The 20,702-nt window shown below is 44.1% G+C and overlaps 1 protein-coding gene across 1 annotated transcript in view; it reads left to right on the top strand.

Moving 5' to 3' along the window:
* Nucleotides 1-20,702, top strand: part of LOC120977856 (transmembrane 9 superfamily member 2-like) — a 67,252-nt gene that overhangs the window by 26,936 nt on the left and 19,614 nt on the right. Inside the window, exons 5-12 of the mRNA XM_040406003.1 lie at nt 3,771-3,900; nt 6,262-6,389; nt 8,978-9,086; nt 10,157-10,236; nt 12,532-12,640; nt 13,908-14,040; nt 17,383-17,502; nt 18,857-18,914. Coding sequence (XP_040261937.1) covers nt 3,771-3,900; nt 6,262-6,389; nt 8,978-9,086; nt 10,157-10,236; nt 12,532-12,640; nt 13,908-14,040; nt 17,383-17,502; nt 18,857-18,914 — 867 coding nt within the window. The remainder of the gene's footprint in view (nt 1-3,770; nt 3,901-6,261; nt 6,390-8,977; nt 9,087-10,156; nt 10,237-12,531; nt 12,641-13,907; nt 14,041-17,382; nt 17,503-18,856; nt 18,915-20,702) is intronic.

Below are 20,702 nucleotides of genomic sequence, written 5' to 3'. Positions count from 1 at the left end.
CCCGGCAGAGTCAGCCCAGTTAGAGAAGGGGGTCTTGGATTTGTGGTCTCTGGGAGCCATAATCCCAGTACCCTTAGACCAGCAGCTAAGGTCCCTTCGGGGTTAGCTATTCGGGAAACATCCCAGGATTTACTCTGACAATACAACAGCAGTCTCCTTCATAAGGCATCAGGGTGGGACGTGTCGCCCTCATCTTCAGAATCTCTCCAAGGAGATATTTTCCTTGGCAGAAAAGACAGTCCTTTCCATCACAGATGTACACCTGAGAGGAGTGGACAATGTCCAGGCAGATTTCTTGAGTAGAAGGAGAGTAGACCCAGGGGAGTGGGAGCTCCACAAGGCTGCGTTCGAGATGACAGCCCAGAACTGGACCTGTTCGCTACCAGGGAAAACAGGTCCCCTTGTTCTTTTCCCTGAACAGGGGAGATTTCCCCACAGGCCTGGATGCCCTAGGGCAGGACTGGCATTGGAACCTGGCTTATGCCTTTCCCCCATTTCCCCTTATCCAAGCGGTTCTCAAGAAGATAGGGAAAGTGATTCTGGTGGCTCCAGCTTGGTCCAAGAGGAACTGGTACCCTCCTGCTAGAGTCCCTTGTGATAGCTCCCCCTCTTCCGCTTCCATCCAGACCAGATCTGCTCCAGCAGGGTCCCCTTTGGTCTCCCGAGGTGGGGAGACTCCATCTCACAGCATGGATCCTGAGTGGTGGATCCTAAAGCAGAGGGGTCTGTCAGACCCAGTCATCTCGACTCTCCAGTCAGGAAGAAGACCTTCTACAGTTTCCGTCTCTATTCTAGGACCTGGCGTAGGTTTAATTCCTGGCTGCTGGATAGAACCTTTGACATAAACATACCGCAGCATGCTGTCCTTTTTGCTCCGGCCAAAAATCCTGAACACTTGCCGCAAGGCCGCATCCGGAATTAATGCCCCTTAAGCTAAACGTCGTTTCGGCGCATTGCCGGATCCGACGTTTAGCTTTTTCTGAATGGTTACCATGGCTGCCAAGACGCTAAAGTCCTGGCAGCCATGGTAAAGTGTAGTGGGGAGCGGGGGAGCAGTATACTTACCGTCCGTGCGGCTCCCGGGGCGCTCCAGAGTGACGTCAGGGCGCCCCACGCGCATGGATGACGTGATCGCATGGATCACGTCATCCATGCGCATGGGGCGCTCTGACGTCATTCTGGAGCGCCCCGGGAGCCGCACGGACTGTAAGTATACTGCTCCCCCGCTCCCCACTACTACTACGGCAACCAGGACTTTAATAGCGTCCTGGCTGCCATAGTAACACTGAACGCATTTTGAAGACGGATCCGTCTTCAAATGCTTTCAGTTCACTTGTGTTTTTCCGGATCCGGCGTGTAGTTCTGGCAAATGGAGTACACGCCGGATCCGGACAACGCAAGTGTGAAAGAGCCCTTAGTACAGTGAACTCATTGTCATGTTCAAGAAACCAATTTGAAATGATTCGAGCTTTGTGACATGGTGCATTATCCTGCTGGCAGTAGCCATCAGAGGATGGATACATCTTCTCATTCTGTTTACGCCAAATTCGGCTCTACCATTTGAATGTCTCAACAGAAATCGAGACTCATCAGACCAGGCAACATTTTTCCAGTCTTCAACAGTCCAATTTTGGTGAGCTCGTGCAAATTGTAGCCTCTTTTTCCTATTTGTAGTGGAGATGAGTGGTACCCGGTGGGGTCTTCTGCTGTTGTAGCCCATCCGCCTCAAGGTTGTGCGTGTTGTGGCTTCACAAATGCTTTGCTGCATATCTCGGTTGTAACGAGTGGTTATTTCAGTCAACGTTGCTTTTCTATCAGCTTGAATCAGTCGGCCCATTCTCCTCTGACCTCTAGCATCCACAAGGCATTTTTGCCCACAGGACTGCCGCATACTGGATGTTTTTCCCTTTTCACACCATTCTTTGTAAACCCTAGAAATGGTTGTGCGTGAAAATCCCAGTAACTGAGCAGATTGGGAAATACTCAGACCGGCCCATCTGGCACCAACAACCATGCCACGCTCAAAATTGCTTAAATCACCTTTCTTTCCCATTCTGACATTCAGTTTGGAGTTCAGGAGATTGTCTTGACCAGGACCACACCCCTAAATGCATTGAAGCAACTGCCATGTGATTGGTTGACTAGATAATTGCATTAATGAGAAATTGGAACGGGTGTTCCTAATAATTCTTTAGGTGAGTGTGTGTGTGTGTGTATGTGTATATATATATATATATGTGTGTGTGTGTGTGTAAAATATATATATATATATATATATATATATATATATATTATTTATTATTTATTTATAATTTTATTTATTTTTTTACATCACAGAAACCTGACATTTTAATGGGTGTGTAAACTTTTTATATCCACTGTATATATGTAGGATTAGCAACATGGGACGGGTATTACTTCAGAATCTGACTCCACAGAGTGTTTCATATATATATATTATCTGATTCCACAACATCTGACACTCCAGAGTATGTCTTATAATTAGTGTTGAGCGAACTTCTGTTTTCAAGTTTGGCGTACAATGTTCGGGTTATCTAAGAATTCCGTTACCACGGACCATACGTTTTTTAGGGTCTGTGGTAGCGGAATCCATAACTGAATTATAAGATAACCAGAAGTTTGCTCATCCCTACTTATAATATATATATTATAAAAAATATCCGTCTACACAGAGTATGTCTCATATTACATTTTAACTGTTGTAAATGGAACTGTAAATGCTATAATTGAAGCATAGCTGCCTACCCCAAGTTATAATTGGGAAAATACTTGATGATTTTATGAATAATAGGGAGCAGTCCCAGATTTTTCAGAAGCCAGGCATTGGGTATACATTTCATAGTGATAACTCCCCTTCTTTTTTTTTTTTAATTATACAATGAGCACTGTGTATAGAGATCAGGAAGCAGCCATGCATCTTCCTGCTCCTGTCCCAGTGGTCATGTGATGGCTGGGAGTCTGCATGAGCTGCTGGGTTTTAGCAGGCCCAGATCAGCTCTGCAGTGCAGTTATTAGGCCTCATCTCACTTCTCTAGGGGCTATATTCCCTCTGTAACTGGGGCTTCTATGCTAATATATCAGCCTCTGTTGCAGGAGAAATCATTAATAATATAATTTTTTTTTTTTTAAATGTTCCCTTTCCATAAAGGTCATTTAAATATGTGGGAAGTATGGATTATGGTCACCAGGGCTGGGGCTTGAAGCTGTGATGTGACATGTGATGGAGGTTTTTTTTTTTTGTACTTTACACTCTGCCCCCTGTAAGGTTCACTTTGTGCTAATAACAAAAATATAAACATTTTCCTGGTTATAAAAAATAAAAACAAAATAATACTAACATAAAAAATATCATAAATAAAGCCCCATGTATCACTGAAAAAAAAGATGCAAAAATTTGTGTAACCAAGCTAAAAAGAAAAGTTATAACTTTCAGACACATGTCCTGAAAAACAGAAAATGTACCCGTCAGGAAGGGGGTAAATGGCTCTGTCTTGTACTGGTTAAAGGGGGGGAAAAAATCTTGCTCTGATGCCTTCCTTTCATCCTATTATACTGTATTTTACAATCTAAACATTGTAGCTCATGTAGACCATGGTGAAGACCCTATGGACACACTGGCATTAATGAAGCTATTGCAGTGCATACTTCTGACAGGTGCCTTGGATAGGGCTTCTTCATGATCTGTATCCACAGTTATTCTGTAGTGTGAAGCTGAGTCGACTGACCTTTTACTCTATGTTCTTCAATAGGATTATAGATAACATGCCGGTGACCTGGTGTTATGTTGTGGAGGATGGCCAGAAATACTGCAGCCCTGGATTTTCAGTAGGATGTTCAGTCACCTCAGATGGGAGAGTGAAAGATGCCTGTGTTATCAATGTAAGATATAGTGAGTGACACTTAAAAAGAGGTCATGACACAATTGTGGGGCAAAATTGTGGTGTATGCGATGTGTGCCATAATTTGGGACTTTGTAACCTCTGCCATGTGTCCAAAGTGGTGAGAAAAGGGGATAGGCTTACACGGAGGGGATTTACTATCATTTAAGTGAGAAACTGGCGTCCGTTATAGCTGAAGTATACTAGACTTCATTTTCTCGCACGGAGTGCCAGAGATGCACCTAATTATAAAATGAAGTGCATTTGATTCCGGTGCACAGAGGATCAAGACTGGTGTATGGGAATGCCAGTCCTGATGAATGTCCCTCAGTAACTATTATTTATGTGCATGTAAAAATGTGTCTGACGTATGAGGAGAACTTTTACAGGTTTGGGTTTCAGGTGGTGTAGGGATTACGTTATAACGAGATACAACAGAATTCATAGAATGCAAAACGGAAGCGTTTAAGAGACATTCCGTTTTGATCCGTCTTAATTGAAGTCTGTGGCCAAGCATAACAGATCCGTTGGGTTTCCGTTATGCAGGACTTTATTTTCTGTCCCGCATAACTGAAAGCAGACGGATCCGTTATGCTTGGCCATAGACTTCAATTAAGACGGATCAAAATGGAATGTCTCAAACGCTTCCGTTTTGCATTCTATGAATTCTGTTATAACATAATTCCTACTCCACCCAAACACCGAATCTGTAAAGTTTGGGTTCGCTCATCGCTAGACCCTGACATTATGTAATGTAAATGCTGGAATAATCATTGCTTCAGGATGTAATGCTGTCCATACACCTTAGCTTTTAGCTGAGCGCTCCTTCACCAGCAGCTATTCCTCCTGACTTACATGTGATCTAACAGAGCGTCTGGAAAGGAGTTGTCAGGGTTAGAAAAAAAATAAAATAAACTCCGGCAGGATTTATACACAGCGTTAGGCCTCCTGCACACGACCGTAATAGGTTTTGTGGTCCATTTTTGTTTCAGTACTGTTTCTGTTCGGTTTTTCTGTTTTTTGATTTCTGTTTGTGATCAGTTTTTTGCGGATTGAAAATGGAAGCATACAATAATGGACTACATAAAAAAATTGGGCTGGGCATTAAATTTTCAATAGATGGTTCCTCAAAAACAGAACGGGTATGGAAGACATACAGAGGCATTCCGTTTTTTTTGCGGACCCGTTGACTTGAATGGAGCCACGGAACATGATGTGCGGGCAATAATAGGACATGTTCTATGTTTGAACGGAAGGCATTCGGGGTACCTTCGTTTTTTTTTTTTTGCGGATTTATTGAAATGAATGGTTCAGTGTACGGTCCGTATACGGAATGCAAAAAACGGAGCGTAAACATTCGTGTGCAGGAGGCCTTACTGAGGATGAGGTTTTGGGAGACATTTTATTTTTTATTCTTAGATCTCATTCATGCAGGATTAAAGGAATATATTTTACTAGTCTCTAAATATGTAGTTTTTTTGTGGGCTTTAAAAGCTTATATGGGACCTCTTGCATAAAATAGTTAAACAGTTGCCCCTCGAATTTCACAGAACTGAACATGGTCTGATAATCTGGTTGTTGTGAATAACACTAAAGGTCCCTTTACACGGGACGATGTAGAAGCAGAAAGTCCAGAAGGAAGCGTTCCTTCCCGACAATCAGCTGATTGCATTCACACACCCGATCTCCTCCAGAGTATGGGGAGAAGCTATAGCTAATGCCATCGCTCATCCTCCGACAGAATTACTGTTTCCTGGCAGCAGATTGTGTTTGCACAGCACCATCTGACAAGGATGTCTGTGCTGCATTAACGATCCCGATTACCCGATGAACGAGTGTTTCTCAGGTTCAGCGGTACATTTAGGTTGCCTTCACACTCGGCAGATTTTTGTGGCAGAAAATTCTGCGACTGAAAATCAGTTCCATTCACCTTAATTGGGCTTGCAGAAATTCATGTGCTTGCTGCCCCATTCAAATAACCGGAACTAATTTTTCAGTCGCAGAATTTTCTGCCACAAAATCTGCTGCGTGTGAAGGCTCCCTTACACCTCGAACTATAAATGCTCATTAGTGATGATCTGTTTAATTCTCAGCCCATCTAAAGGGCCCTTTACACTCAGAACAGTTCTGAAGCTTTAGCAGAGCTGGTCTTCTGTTGATTTAGCTGGTTTTACCACAGCTGACCTTGTCCAGTATTGTGCACTGGCATTGAACTTGGCAGCATGCCAGTCTTATAAGCTTTACATTCACTGAAATGTTACTGCTCCACCCATACCACGCAAGTAAACAACATGCATTTCACTTTAGTTTTTTTTCCTTTTGATGTGGAAAAAATGTAAATTAATTTTTTTATTTTTTCCAGTCTGAATTTAACAAGAAAGATACCCTTTACCTGTTCAATCACGTCGATATAATAATCACATACCACAGTGGTAAAGATGAAAATTGGGATGGCGCTCGACTGGTTACAGCAAGGCTTGAACCAAAAAGGTATTTGTCCTGGCTCTGTCTTTTTGTGGTTCTGCAGTCTTCATTATTGTTCCTATTTCTTACTGTATATACCGTATTTTTCGCCCTATAAGACGCACCGGCCCATAAGACGCACCTAGGTTTTATAGGGGGGGAAATAATAAAAAAAAATTTTTGCCAAAAGGTGTGCTTTTGGTGGATTTTGAGCTAATGGTGGTCTGTGGATGACACTGTTATGGGGGAGGGGGATCTGTGGATGGCACTGTTATGGGGGGGGGGGGGGATCTGTGGATGGCACTGTTATGGGGGGGGGATCTGTGGATGGCACTGTATTGGGGGGGGGGATCTGTGGATGGCACTGTATTGGGGGGGGGGGATCTGTGGATGGCACTGTTATGGGGGGGGGGATCTGTGGATGGCACTGTTATGGGGGGGGGGGGGATCTGTGGATGGCACTGTTATGGGGGGGGGGGGGGATCTGTGGATGGCACCGTTAGGGGGGGGGGGGGAGATCTGTGGATGGCACTGTAAGTCATCCTCAGATTACCCCCCCCCCCCCCCCCCATAAGTGTCTGTGTGTAAAATAGTGAATGACCCCCAGTACAGGGGGTGGGGGCCGGCATCTGGTGTTGTAATGGCAGCGGGGCCCGGTGCAGTCACTGTATTCTATTACACCGGGCCCCGCTCACTGTAGTATTAATAGGTAACGTGTAGGCATGGGCCCTGTTTTAAACTATAGTAATCCTCTGCAGCATAGAGAAATCCATGTAGTACGGTACTCACTTGAAACTCTGTAGGCAGGGCGGGCGGCGGCAGCGTAATATCATTCGATACGTCACGTGCCTGCTCCTCCCACTTTATGAATGAAGCAGGCATTCACTATATATCCTGTTAGAAATGACAATCTGTGATAGAGATTGTGAGCATGGATGAGTGGGCATGTTTGTATTCTAATCAGATCTCTACAACTGTTACTCTGCTCCGCTATCCATGTAAAGGGGCTTATCTGGGAATAAAAAAAGGGAGTCTGTCACCTCTTTTTCACCTAAGAGCACTGTACCACAAAAGATTCCAGACACATCCCAAGCATACCTGTGTGCACTTTGTGCCTTTATTCCATGTCCAGGAAAAGCACTTTTAGGCCTCATGCCCACGACCGTAGTTCGGGTCCGCATCTGAGCCGCAGTTTTTGCGGCTCGGGTGCGTACCCATTCACTTTAGTGGGCCCGCAAAAGATGCGGGCAGCCCTCCGTGTGCTGTCCGCATCCGTTGCTCCGTTCCGTTGCCCCGCAAAAAAAAAAATGTTGTCCGTTTTGCGGACAAGAATAGGCATGTCTACAATGTGCCTTCCGTTCCGCAGATTGCGGAAGGCACACAGACGGTTGTGTGCATGTAGCCTATTCTGCTGGAAAACGGCTCCTAAGTGCCCAAAGCAAACCAGATTGAAGAGGGGGAGGGCTGCTTTAGCTGCTCATATCTTGATTGGTACCAGCTAGAAATATGGGCCTGGCCTTGTTTGAAATCTGGCATTCCAACCTTTCAAACGATACCAGAATCACAGCATTATATCCACTATATCAGAAGATATAGCCGTTAGAAATAGTCAGGAGTGAAAGCTGTTTGTTTTTACTTTCGCTTTCAGCTGGGTACTTGGGAGCTGTTTTTCAGCAGAACGTGTTTTGCGCTCCGTATACGGTCCATATACGGAACCATTAATTTCAATGGTTTCACAAAAAAAAACGGAATGTACTCCGTATGCATTCCATTTCCGTTTTTTCCATTCCGTTCAAAGATAGAACATGTCCTATTATTTCCAAATCACGTTCCGTGGCTCCATTCAAGGCAATGGGTCCGCAAAAAAGAATGTACTCCGTATGTCTTTTGTATCCATTCCGTTTTTGCGGAACCATCTATTGAAAATGTTATGCCCAGCCCAGTTTTTCTATGTAATTACTGTATATGCCATATGGAAGAACTGAACCGGAAACACTACTGAAGAAAAAAATGGATCCGGGAAAAACTGCCCGCAAAACACTGAAAAAGACATACGGTCGTGTGAACGAGCCCTACAAGTGCTTTTCCTGGACATGGAATACAGACACACAGTACACACAGGTATGCTTGGAAAGCGTTTGCAATCTTCTATGGGCAGTGTTAGTTATATTGGTGAAAATGAGATGAGACTCCCTTTAACTATTGACCTAATCTTTGGATCAGTATCTGATCGTGGGGGTCCGACTCTTGGCATCCCTGCCGATCCCTTCCTGACATGCTTAGAATATCACTGCTGCCACCGATCAGTGTCCGCAGTACTAGACCACTGAGGATAGTGATTGGCACGTTCCCGATGTAAACAAGCATTGGCAGGAGAATTGGGCTGAAAATAATAAATATATATTAAATTATTTTTATTAAATTTATTTTAGGCTATTGCAGGGATTGTCCAAGACTTTTTTTTATTTTCTCAGGCATCCCCTTTTTAGTGAATTTTTACCACTGGTGCTTGGTGTAATCTTAGCCTCAGCATTATTTGTAAAACTTCTCTTGAGCTTGAATTATACAAAAAAATGGATGGACAGTATTATATATAAACTGTATATCATTCCTAGTTATAAACTCAATGGTGATGAGCAAAAATGTGAAGGCCCCCCAATGGAGATCCCCAAAGAACTCACAAGCAAGCTGAAAGTCACATACTCCTACTCTGTGTCGTTTCAGGTAAAGCTATACTGTCTAATATATCAATCTATATGTACATCTGCCTAATTAGCTAATCTATTAATCTGTTGATCTATCTAATATATAACTGTCCTTCTATCTAATATATTGATCTGTAGATAGATTTTGCCAGTTATAAATTGCCTCACATAACTAACCTGACATAAAAGTGAATCTATGACTGTTAACACTCTTGGACACAACCGTATTTTTGACCACATCTAATCTGCATTTTATGCGGATCAGATGCGGACCCGTTCATTTCAACGGGGCTGCTGAAAATGCAGACTGCACACAGAACACCGTATGTCTGTGCTGTAGTCCGTTTTGCGGACAAGAATATGAAATTTTTATAGAAGGGGAAAAAGAAAATGTCGGCATGCACACCGCTGATGTCGGTGTTTTGCGGATTCATGGATCGCAAAATGCATACGGTCATGTGCATAGGGCCTTACGGTATGGACTTTCAAGTGAAAAGCCAGATGAGCCACTATGCTGGGAAGATTGAAACCAGTTAAGCCTATGGTGAGGGTCATTCATTCTCGGAATCGGTGTGGTTCCCAGGTGTACCATTAAAAAAAAATTGTTCCAACGAAAATCAACCCCTCATGTAGTTATGACTCTTAGAGGGCAGGATGAAAACTGTCAGTGGTGCCAGGAACACTAAACACAGAAAATGCTCAATAAAGAGCACTTCCTCTTACTCTCCCCCTTGTTCTTGTTTTGTCACATATTACATTTAAACCCGATAAATATATAAAGGAAGCTTGGCAGTCTGTCCCAGAAGATCAGCCATGCCCCCCTCCTCATTGTCCTGTGTCTGACTAGAGGACAACTGGCTGGAGCAGGAGCCTTCCCTCTCTACAGTAGGGTGAAAAATAATTAAAGGTGTTATTCTACCATAAGAACCTTTCCCCTTTTAGAGAGGATAAGGAATGTGATCAGAGTGCTTCAAAATGGTGGGGGTGGGGGACCCCATCTATATTTCTTGTTTTACATTTTACAATCATTTCTAGCTTTAATGGTCCTTTCAAGGGGTTAAATATATGCATATTTTCTTTTATATTTAGGAAAACAATGCTATTAAATGGGCTTCTCGTTGGGATTATATATTGGAATCCATGCCACACACAAATATTCAGTGGTTCAGGTAAGAATGAGGCAGAAAACATGACATTTTCTGTGCTGGAAGCCGTTTACTGACACGAATCATTGTTTTACAGTATTATTTTTATAAGTTGTACCTCTTCCCTCTAAAGGATGGTGTACATATGAGCCATGTGTGATATTAAAGGGGTTGTTTCACTTCAGCAAATAACATTTATGTAAAGAAAGTTAACACAAGGGCCTTAATAATGTATTGTAATTGTCCATATTGCCTCCTTTGCTGACTTCATTTTTCTATCCCATTATACACTGCTCATTTCCAGGGGTTATGATCACCCCCTGCAATACATCAGCTGTGGCCGCGCTCGCACACATAATTTGAAAAAGCACCGGACTGTGTTTGCTCTCACGGTCTCAACTTTTTATAGTGTGCAAGCACGACCACCGCTGCTGGATTGCAGGGTGGTTGTAACCATGAAAATAATGTGTAGGAGGCAACATGGACAATCACAATACATTAGTAAGTGCCTTGTATTAACTTTCTCTACATGATAAATGCTGAAGTAAGACAACCTCATTAATATTGGGCTACTGAATATCCTCCTTATGTTCTGTGTCCTGACATTGAATCACTGGACTCGCCTGTTTTCTAGGCACTTGTCAATGTAGACAACATGGGTTATTGATCTATAAATCTACAGGTATATAATCTCAGATCACATTGTGAGCGGCCTTGATTAAACCTCCAGCTAAACTTGCAGATTAAGAAAACAGCATTGCACTTCTATTAATTTGCTACACATGAAAATATATAATGGGTATTTATTAGTGTTGGGCGAGCATGCTCGGCCGAACACCAGCTCGGCTCGAGCATCGCTATGCTCAGCCGAAATATCACATGTGCTTGAGCACGATGCAGCGCTCCAGATGGCGTCCAAAATGGTCGCCAGTGCAACTTAGAATTTACAAATGGCGAAAATACTTTTTAGTCTTGTCGCCATATGCCACTAGACCCGCAGCTCTGTAGTTGAATACAGCGGCGGGGCACAGGAGATGATAGTTCTCTACCCCGCCGCCGATGTTCTTCTCAGCAGCGCACTGGAGAAGGAGTCTCTTCCTCCCCCCCCCCCCCCGTGCTGCTGCCACCGCCGCCACTAAGAGGACAGACGGGAGGGGCTGTGGCCACTGCGCCACCAATGAAGATAACTGACCTGTTAATACAAATACAGGAGACGGGTGCCGGAATCAAATAGCTGGTGTTCTGCCAGATTGCTATACCTTGGCATAACGCTATACCGGAAGTGACGCGACCGCACAGGAATCAGCTGGAGGAGGGTGTGTGCGGGAGAAGGACTTCATGCTTGAAACCGTACACCACGCATGCGCACTTAGGGGTTGGTAGATTTTCCAGCGCAAAATGTTCCATCAGATCTCCCTATCCCTGAGTGCGCGCGCGCAAGTCATCAGGAGCAGTTCATTCTTACCGCAGAGCTGAGTGTAGATTATCCAGGTCACCACATAGCAGAGCTGAAGTGTGGGATATTGAGGGACACCAATATCCAGCACTCAGCTCTGCGGTGTCCCCCAATATCCCACACAGCTCTATGTGGTGACCTAGATATTCTGCACTCAGCTCTGCAGTAAGGATGAACTGCTCCTGATGATTTGTGCGCCACTGCTGCTCGAAATGTCTGTAGACTAGGGTTGAGCGGTAAAACGGTGTCAACGATGTACCGCGGTATTAAGAAATGGCGATATCGCTGTTTCCAAATAACCGTGGGAATATTTTTGATATTGCCCAACCCTACTGTAGACATGTTGTAGCATCCCACTGATGACCTATTGTGTCTGGCCAGAGCTTCTAAATGTGCTAAAGATCCGTCGTTCTCTTCTCCTCCTAAAGTGGCTTATAACCCAGAACTATTGACTAGATTCAGTTACTGAGCAAGTAGCGATGATTGTGTCCTTTTAATAGGTGTATTCATGAGTCTAGCACTGGCCTCGCCGCCTTTACCAGTAATTGACAACCATTGACGTATATCCCTGTACACATAAGTGGCTATACATCATTAGTTTGGGAATGAGAACGATGTGCAGAGAATGGGGGGAAACCGCTAGACTGTGAATACAGTATAACTAGGGTCCCACCGCATTCTTATGAGCTATTAGCCAATAGGCAATATTTTTTTTCATTTGGTTTCACAGGACCTTTCGTTTAAAATAGGAGGTCATTAAATAGTGTAGATGTTGTATGTGGATTTCATCACTGTGAAAGGAGTCTCTTTATTTGCTAGTTTTACCATCTTTGCTCTTTTTTCCCCCCCTACCCTTTTATTAGTATCATGAACTCGCTGGTAATTGTCCTCTTCCTCTCCGGTATGGTGGCAATGATTATGTTGCGAACCCTCCACAAGGATATTGCTCGATACAACCAAATCGATTCGTCAGTGAGTATCCTGTGTCCTGCATGGTGTGCAGCTGTAGATATCACCAGTTGCTTGGTTCTTTAGTAATCGGTTTTAGCCTGACGTTTGTCCGGTGGGTAATAATTTTTACAAAAGACTTGAAATAAAAGAAGTATTAATAACCTCTGCTGCTTTCACTGTTCTGACAGCCCTCACATCAAACTTTCTTTAAAAAAAAAGAAAAAAAAACACAGAGCAGCTGACATGTCCATTGCACCAAGGACTATTTGCATAATGCAAAGCAGAATTGCTAGTTTCTCATAAACAATCATTTTACTTAAGCTTTCAACTGAACAGGCTGCTGCTGTATACTCATGTATTTCTGCTTCAGCTTTATTTGGTTTGCACCAGTAAGATGTAACCAGTATAAAGCGTCAAGAAAACAAACCTCTGTACCACCTCCAAGTTCTACCATAGACTTCTGCAGGGCTCTGCTGTTCCTCATACTTGCAATTTCATCTGAAGGTTCAAAAAAGCCATCAGCTGTTGCATTTCGACGATTCTTTCCCACAGAAGCATAACATCTAGGAGAGAGAAGATCCATCGCACAGCGCCATATAGCAGCACATGAATAAATCAGGGGACAGTTGAATTTTCTTTTATTACCTGTGTTTTGCCCAAGGTTGCCAACCATCCATGAATTCTTGACAGGCCATATAGATAGGAGACTTTAAAGCGGTTGTCCATGGCAAACACTTCCCCTAAGGGCTCATGCACACGGCCGTTGCCCCGCCGTGGCCGTATTGAATGGGTGTGCAAACCCGGAGATGTAGTGCGGAAGCACGGATCGGAACTTTTTTGCAGTGCAGACTGATGCGAATAGCGGACACCATTCAAGTGAATAGGTCTGCGATCCGCATGTGGCTGCCCCACGGTTGGTGCCCGTGCAATTTGCTGTCCGCAGCACGGGCAAGGAGCCCTTACGTTTGTGGGCATGAGCCCTAAGGCATCATAGGGTCCACATGTTTCACCATTTGTATGGAGCGCGTTGACTCATAAGTGCTACCGCTCAATACAGCTTTATGGAACTGTTGGAGATAGACAAGCGCTTGTATAGAGGAAAAGTGTTTGTCAGGGGACCAAAAAATTGGTGTCCTCCTTTTTTTTTTTTTTTTTTTTTTTTTTTTTTACTTAGAAGCTGGGGAGCTTAGAAGCTGTTTTATTGTTATATCACAGTTTGCATTTTGTGCAGTTAGCGGTCTTGCTTGCATGTTCCCCATTATTGATTCAAATCATTGCATTTCTACAGGAAGATGCCCAGGAGGAATTTGGTTGGAAGTTGGTGCACGGTGACATATTTAGACCACCAAAGAAGGGAATGCTTCTGTCCGTCTTTCTGGGGCAAGGAACACAGATTTTCATTATGATATTTATTACATTATGTGAGTATCTTACATCTGGCCAGAACTAAAGCTGGTTTATAAACTGAATTCTGGTGTTTTATTGTGCTTTCATTGATTCCTGCTGGTGTCCATCTTACTGGCAGAGATTTATCAAGACTAGTGTTCCTCTACACCAGTCTTTATGCCCTGAGCACTGGAGTCAGATGCTCCTAATTTATTAAAGCGGTTTTCCAGGATTTTCATATTGATGGCCTAGGCTCAGGATAGGTCATCAATATCAGAACGACGAAGGTCTGATATTCGGCACCCAAGCCAATCAGCTGTTTAAAGATGCAGCAGCCCTCTTCCTGACCCCAGGCCATATAACATCACATTCATCGGTCTGGGCAAAGCTTAGTCCCATTTAAGTTAATGGTATCAAGCTGCGATACCATGCACAGTTGCTAGCAAATGGACAGCACTGTGGTTGGTAAGCTGTGGCTTCCTCAAACAGCTGATAGTCAAGGGTGCCATCGATAAGATTGAAAAATCCCTGGAAAACCCCTTTAACCTTCTAACAGTCACATTAAAATTGAAATAAAACCTCCCAAAAATGTCATTTTTATTGTAGATTTTTTTTTAAAATCAGATGTTTCTTTATTAACAGTTTTCAGTCATATTTTATCACATTAACATAATATTTTGTAGACCGCAGATGTATGCATTATCTGACATATATAATATATAATATATACATTACTTTACACATATCTACATAAGCCACGGCATAAATCCACATAGAAACTCGGGTATCAAAAAAATTTTCAATGTGAGTACAACTATCCATCCTAAACAAATATACCCATACCCCCCCCCCCCCCCCCCCCCCCCCCCCCCCCCCCCCCCCCCCCCCCCCCCCCCCCCCCCCCCCCCCCCCCCAATCCCTTTAAGGCAGGACACATTTATAGCACCCTCCTTTATCATCCCTCCCGGGGTGTCGGCACCACATTAGTCCTAAATAGACCATCCTCCATCATCTAATTCCAATCAGCGATACTTCATATAACATCACAGTCCATTACCAATCTTCCCATACAGCCATATTCCAATTCGAGGTAACCCACTCACCCTCAAGCTTCTATATATGCACCACACACCTGCTACCATCCAGTATTCTATATATCATCCATCCTCACTGCATTCACCTTGTCATAGAAAAAGTCCTTGTAAGCGCCAGCCAAGAACTACAGCACCCAGAACTATCAATCCAGCTGCCCCAGATTGCTTCGAATTTGGACAGACACTTCCTTTTTTGATATACTCCTCTTTCTAGACGAATCACAATATTTAATCTAGCAACATATTCTGATATATCAGGAGGTATGGGCTGGATCCACTTTGCTGCCAATGTTTCCCTAGCTTGATATAGCATTCTTCCTATCCCAGTAATTATAACAGACTGTAAATTATTTTCTGGTAACAAGCCTAATACGCATAATTTTGGATCCAACTTAAACTTGGTACTGTATACCTTGTTCACCAAATGTAATATTGCTTTCCAATAGGATGTCAGTGATGAGCATGACCACATCATGTGTAATAGGTCAGCTTCATCACTTCCACACTTCGGACAGGCCGTTATTGTAGATTTTTAATGTGTCTGAAGTAAATCTTGTTGCTGCAAAACTCAGGAGACACAATTGCATTTTACCCCTTAGTGAGATTATAATTTTTGCCTTACCAGATCAGTAACATTTTCCACCATTATTTTATTTTTATTTTGCGGGAATAGTTGTAGGTTGGTACAATAATGAAAATTATATTTAACTTTTTTTTTATTTCCTCCTGCAGGCCTTCAGCTCCCCAATTTCCCTGCCCCCACTCCGTCCCCAGAGTGAATTTAGGGGGGGAATTGTTTTATGTGCTTATATTTCTGGATAGGTAGCAGCTAGAGAGGGCATTTCAAGCTTTCAAACAATACCAGAATCAGAGCATTATATTCACTACCTGGGAAGATATCGCTGTTAGAAATCCGGATACAGTAAATGCAGCTGAAAGTAAAGGCAGGTTTTACAGTGTTTATTACAACTCAATTTCTAACAGCGATATCTCCTGCTGATATATTGCTAATGCTTTGATCCTGGTCTTGTATGAAATCCTGGAATGCCAGCTTTCAAACAAGACCAGTCCCATGTCACTGCTACCAATCTAAAAATATGAACAGCTAAAGCAGACTTAAGCTATAACTTACACCAGTTTCTGGCATCAGTTGTGGTAAATCCAACGGGCTGTGGTAGGCTCTGCCCCTCCCACTAAGCCTTGCCCCTTTTTTCCTTTTTAGAAAAGTGGCAAGAAGCTCACAGTCGAAAATTATGGCGCAAATATGGCATGCGTCATAATTTGCAGCTTTTTAACGCCACAATAGTCATGTAAATACATATTTGGCAGATTTTGCATTTTTTTATTAACATAAAATAACAGATGGGCAGATTCAGTAATCCTACTGATGGCGTAAACTTAGGCTGTCTAGAAGACCTACACATTTATCACAGTGGCTCAGGCTGGATGATAAATTTGCTGCATGGCTAGACACTTCTGTATAACTTCATACCACCTATTGATTGGATTAGTCTGAGGCAGGATTTAACGCCGACTTATTGCACAATTTCATTGCTAAATGTTGCTTGTTAGGCCAAGCTCCCTTTCAATGAAGCCACAGCCCTTGTTGGGCTAGCTGCCGATAATATCTCCAAACCTGGATGCTTCAAATTGTGCCACATTTTGGTGCAATTTACACCAAAATATAGCTGCCCTCTCATTAGTAAATGTGGGACAGTTTATTTCAAATGGAAGGTTTGATGCTAGTGTTAACAAACTCCTACTAATCGGGATGAGGCGTTGAGACGCCCTGCTCTCTGCTTCCTGCACCCACTGTTTAGCAGTGATTCCATGATCACCCAGCCTCCTCCGCTGCCAAAGAGGGAAGTATAGCTGTGCTTGTTTGCAGGGCTCTGTTAAAGAGGACCTGTCACCTCTCTGGTTATGTCTTTGAGTAAATTATTCTATTACTCATGAAGTAACAATTCTGGAGCATTTCTCCTTTAGTATTCCATTGTGCTATTCCTTCTGGAAGTATGCGAGTACATTGACAACTGAGTGTTACTATTCCCCTTATCAAAGGAGTGGGTCCCTGCACAGTCGGGAACCGTCGGCATTGATTGGACAGTGTCAGTCTGTGCAGGGCCAACCCCAACTCCTAAATTGTCCATTTATTTTAGGAATAATAACAGAAGAATGGTACCTTACAGAGTTCTAGAAAAGATGCTCTAGAAGTGCAGTCATTTTATGATTATTCCACTGTGATGAAACTGTAATAACCGCGCTCATGTGTTTTCTCTCAAGTCCTGGCCTGTCTTGGATTTCTCTCACCCGCTAACAGAGGGGCATTGATGACATGTGCTGTTGTGTTATGGGTCTTGTTGGGAACCCCTGCTGGTTACGTATCTGCCCGGATGTATAAGAGTAAGTGACCTTCTATATGACTGCGTGAACGAATACCTTTCACAGCGTATGCAGGGAGCATCAGTGTTGGGTTCATAGAGTGCGGGTTATGTCTAGATGTTAATTTACTGTTGTTAACATGTCTTTTGTGTAACTATATTGATGTAAAACATTTCACTTTTGTCCGTCTCTAGGCAATCCTCTCCTACTTAGTCTGACCATGGCAGAAACGGTTGGAGACTATACTGTACCACTTATCTTCGCCATATATACGTTTGTTCAGGCTAAGGTCTTGTAACTGTTTTAGCAGGGATTAAGGAGATATGACGGCAAGAAACCTGTCCTGCAGCAAAGAATCAGGGAGTTGAAAGCCGGGTTCACATATGCGCTTTGATCTCTGGCATCGTGTTCCGGCGGAGGAACAGACTGCCGGAGTTCACCGTATTCAACATAGCCGGATGCTACCATGCACCGCCAAATCCCCATTCACTGTAATGGGATCTGGCGGGGATCCAGACGCTTTCCGGTATATATGCTGGCTTTTGGCTGGACAAAAAAATGCTGCGTGCGTTTTTGGGATGCAGTGAGTTCCATCAATCTGTTCCTCCCCTGGAACAGACTGCTGGAGTTCAAAGCGCAAATGTGAATCTGGCCTAAAGGGAATTGGTCACCAGGCAGGACAGCTTAAAGGGGTTGTCTGGGTTCAGAGCTGAACCCGGACATACCTCCATTTTCACCCAGGCAGCCTTCCTGCGTTGAGCATCGGAGCAGTTCATGCTCCGATTCTCTCCTTTGCCCTGCGCTAAATCACGAAGGCAAAGGCATTTTCAGGAGTTCCGGTGACGTACCGGGGCTCTCAATGGGGCTGGCAGGAATCCCGGTGACGTCACCGGCACTGATGGGCAGGCTTTAGCGCTGCCCTAGCCAGTAAAATGGCTAGGGCAGGGCTAAAGCACACTCATCAGAGCCGGTGACGTCACCCAACACACTGCTGGGCGGAAGCCTCCGTCCGACAGTGTTTTATTGTAAACAAAAGAGCCATTGCCCTGTGCGATCTAGCACAGGGCAAGGGAGGGAGCGCATGAGATGCTCCGATGTGAACATCAGAGGGGCTGCCTGGGTGAAAATATGGGTATGTCCGGGTTCAGCTCTGAACCCGGACAACCCCTTTAACTTGGTGACAAATCCCTTTAAAAATACTTTCACAATCCTTATTTTTTCCCAGCTTGCACACTATCATGTAGGCACCACGTTTTTGTTGAGTCCGCCAGCAAGTCTCATGGAATAGCATGTTCCTCTAAGGGTACTTACAGTACTGCATATGATAAGTTATTAATATTCAGCTTCTCAGTTATTGTAAATTTACGTTTTTCAGCATTTGGCGGAGAGAGATGGAAATCCAATGTGCTACTGACAGCACTTTTGTGTCCTGGGTAAGTTGTTTCTGTGTTTTTTCTAGTTTTTGCATAAAGCAGTATTCACATATAGCAGTTGAGGTGCAGTTAAAGGGTTTCTACCACCACATTTTCACCTATTTAGCTGTCAAACACTAGCGATCTGCTAGTGTCTGCTCTACCTAACCATGCTATTATAATCCCTTTCTCTGCAGCGGTTACCCTAAAAAACTTAGTTTTATTGCTATGCTAATGAGCCTCTAGGTGCTATGGGGGCGTCTTTTCAGCACGTAGAGGCTCCGTCCACTCACTATTTCCGCCGCCCAGCGCGCTCCAGCCCGCCCAGCTCCTCTAGATTGACAGCCCACTCGCGCCTGCGCCGTGTGCTTCTGTATTCGGCACAGGCGCAGTGACTTTTGGACTGCTCCCTGCGCCGTAATCGGCGCAGTAAAGATGCTGGCGCAGGGAGACAGTCACTGCGCCTGCGCCGAATACAGAAGCACACGGCGCAGGCGCGAGAATTCGGCCGAGATGCAGAGAAGTAGTCTGTCAATCTAGAGGAGAGGGGCGGGCTGGAGCGCGCTGGGCGGCAGAAATGGTGAGTGGACGGAGCCTCTAGGTGCTGAAAAGACGCCCCCATAGCACCTAGAGGCTCATTAGCATAGCAATAAAACTACGTTTTTTAGGGTAACTGCTGCACAGAAAGGGATTACAATAGCATGGTTAGGTAGAGCAGACACTAGCAGATTGCTAGTGTCTGACAGCTAAATAGGTGAAAATGTGGTGGTAGAAACCCTTTAATATATGAAAAGCCACATGTGTAATTTGCCTCAGAGTTTTTACAGGGGAAACGCATTTCTTTTCCAAGTACTGCATTGCAGAACCATGCCGAATCACAGGAACGCCATTTTTTCCATGTCTTTTTAACAGCACCTGTGTCAATGCACCCCTAAAGGGAATAAAACTTCTGAAACATAATGACACATCAAAGGTTTTGATCGTAGGTGGACCCACCAATCGCTAGATTGAGGAGAAAGTAGTGCTTGCGTATCAGGCCATCTCTCCTCTTTGCAGGAGATGGGCTCAATGGAAAGGCTGTCATTCTGTTTCCAGCAACAAGAAGAGAGAGATCATTGCGAGCTCCTCTTTCAAGCGATCAGTGGGGGCCTCAGCACTCGGACCTCCAGCAATCCAATTAAATACTGATGACTGATCCTCTAGGTAGGCCATAAGTTTCTGATTGGTGGGGATCCGACACCCGGGACCCCCGCCAATTAGCTGTTTGAGAAGGCATCGGCACTCGCAGTTTCGCCGCAGCCTTCTCACAGCTTTCCGTAGACCCATTGATGACCCTTTCATTGATCACATGGCCTAGGCGCAGCTCAGCCCCATAGACGTGAATCAGGGTGAGCATGGAGAAGGCTATGGCGCTCACAGGAGCGCCAGTACCTTCTCAAACAACTGATCAGCGGGTGTCAGACCCCCACAATCAGGTTGTGATTACCTATCCAGGGGATAAAATCTTTCAAAACCCTTTTAAGTAAACGTAAAATTTTAATGATGGTAAAATCAGCTGAAACGCAGATGTTGTCTGGTCAGACTTGGGCAGTAAAATTGCTCATTCAAATCTGACCATGGACAACATGCATGGAGTCTGTATGTTCTCTCCCCCCCCCCCCCTCCCCCCCCCTGTTTTGCATGGGTTTCCTCCCACTTTCCAAAGACATACTGATTAGGAACTTAGATTGTGAGCTCCATTGGAGAGGGCAAGTAGTGGTGTGTCTGTAAAGCACTGCAGAATATGTCAGCGCTATATGTGAGTAAAAT

Source organism: Bufo bufo, chromosome 8 (genome assembly GCF_905171765.1).
Source record: "Bufo bufo chromosome 8, aBufBuf1.1, whole genome shotgun sequence".
In the NCBI taxonomy this organism is placed as follows: domain Eukaryota; kingdom Metazoa; phylum Chordata; class Amphibia; order Anura; family Bufonidae; genus Bufo; species Bufo bufo.
This window is presented reverse-complemented; position numbering and strand designations above follow the sequence as displayed.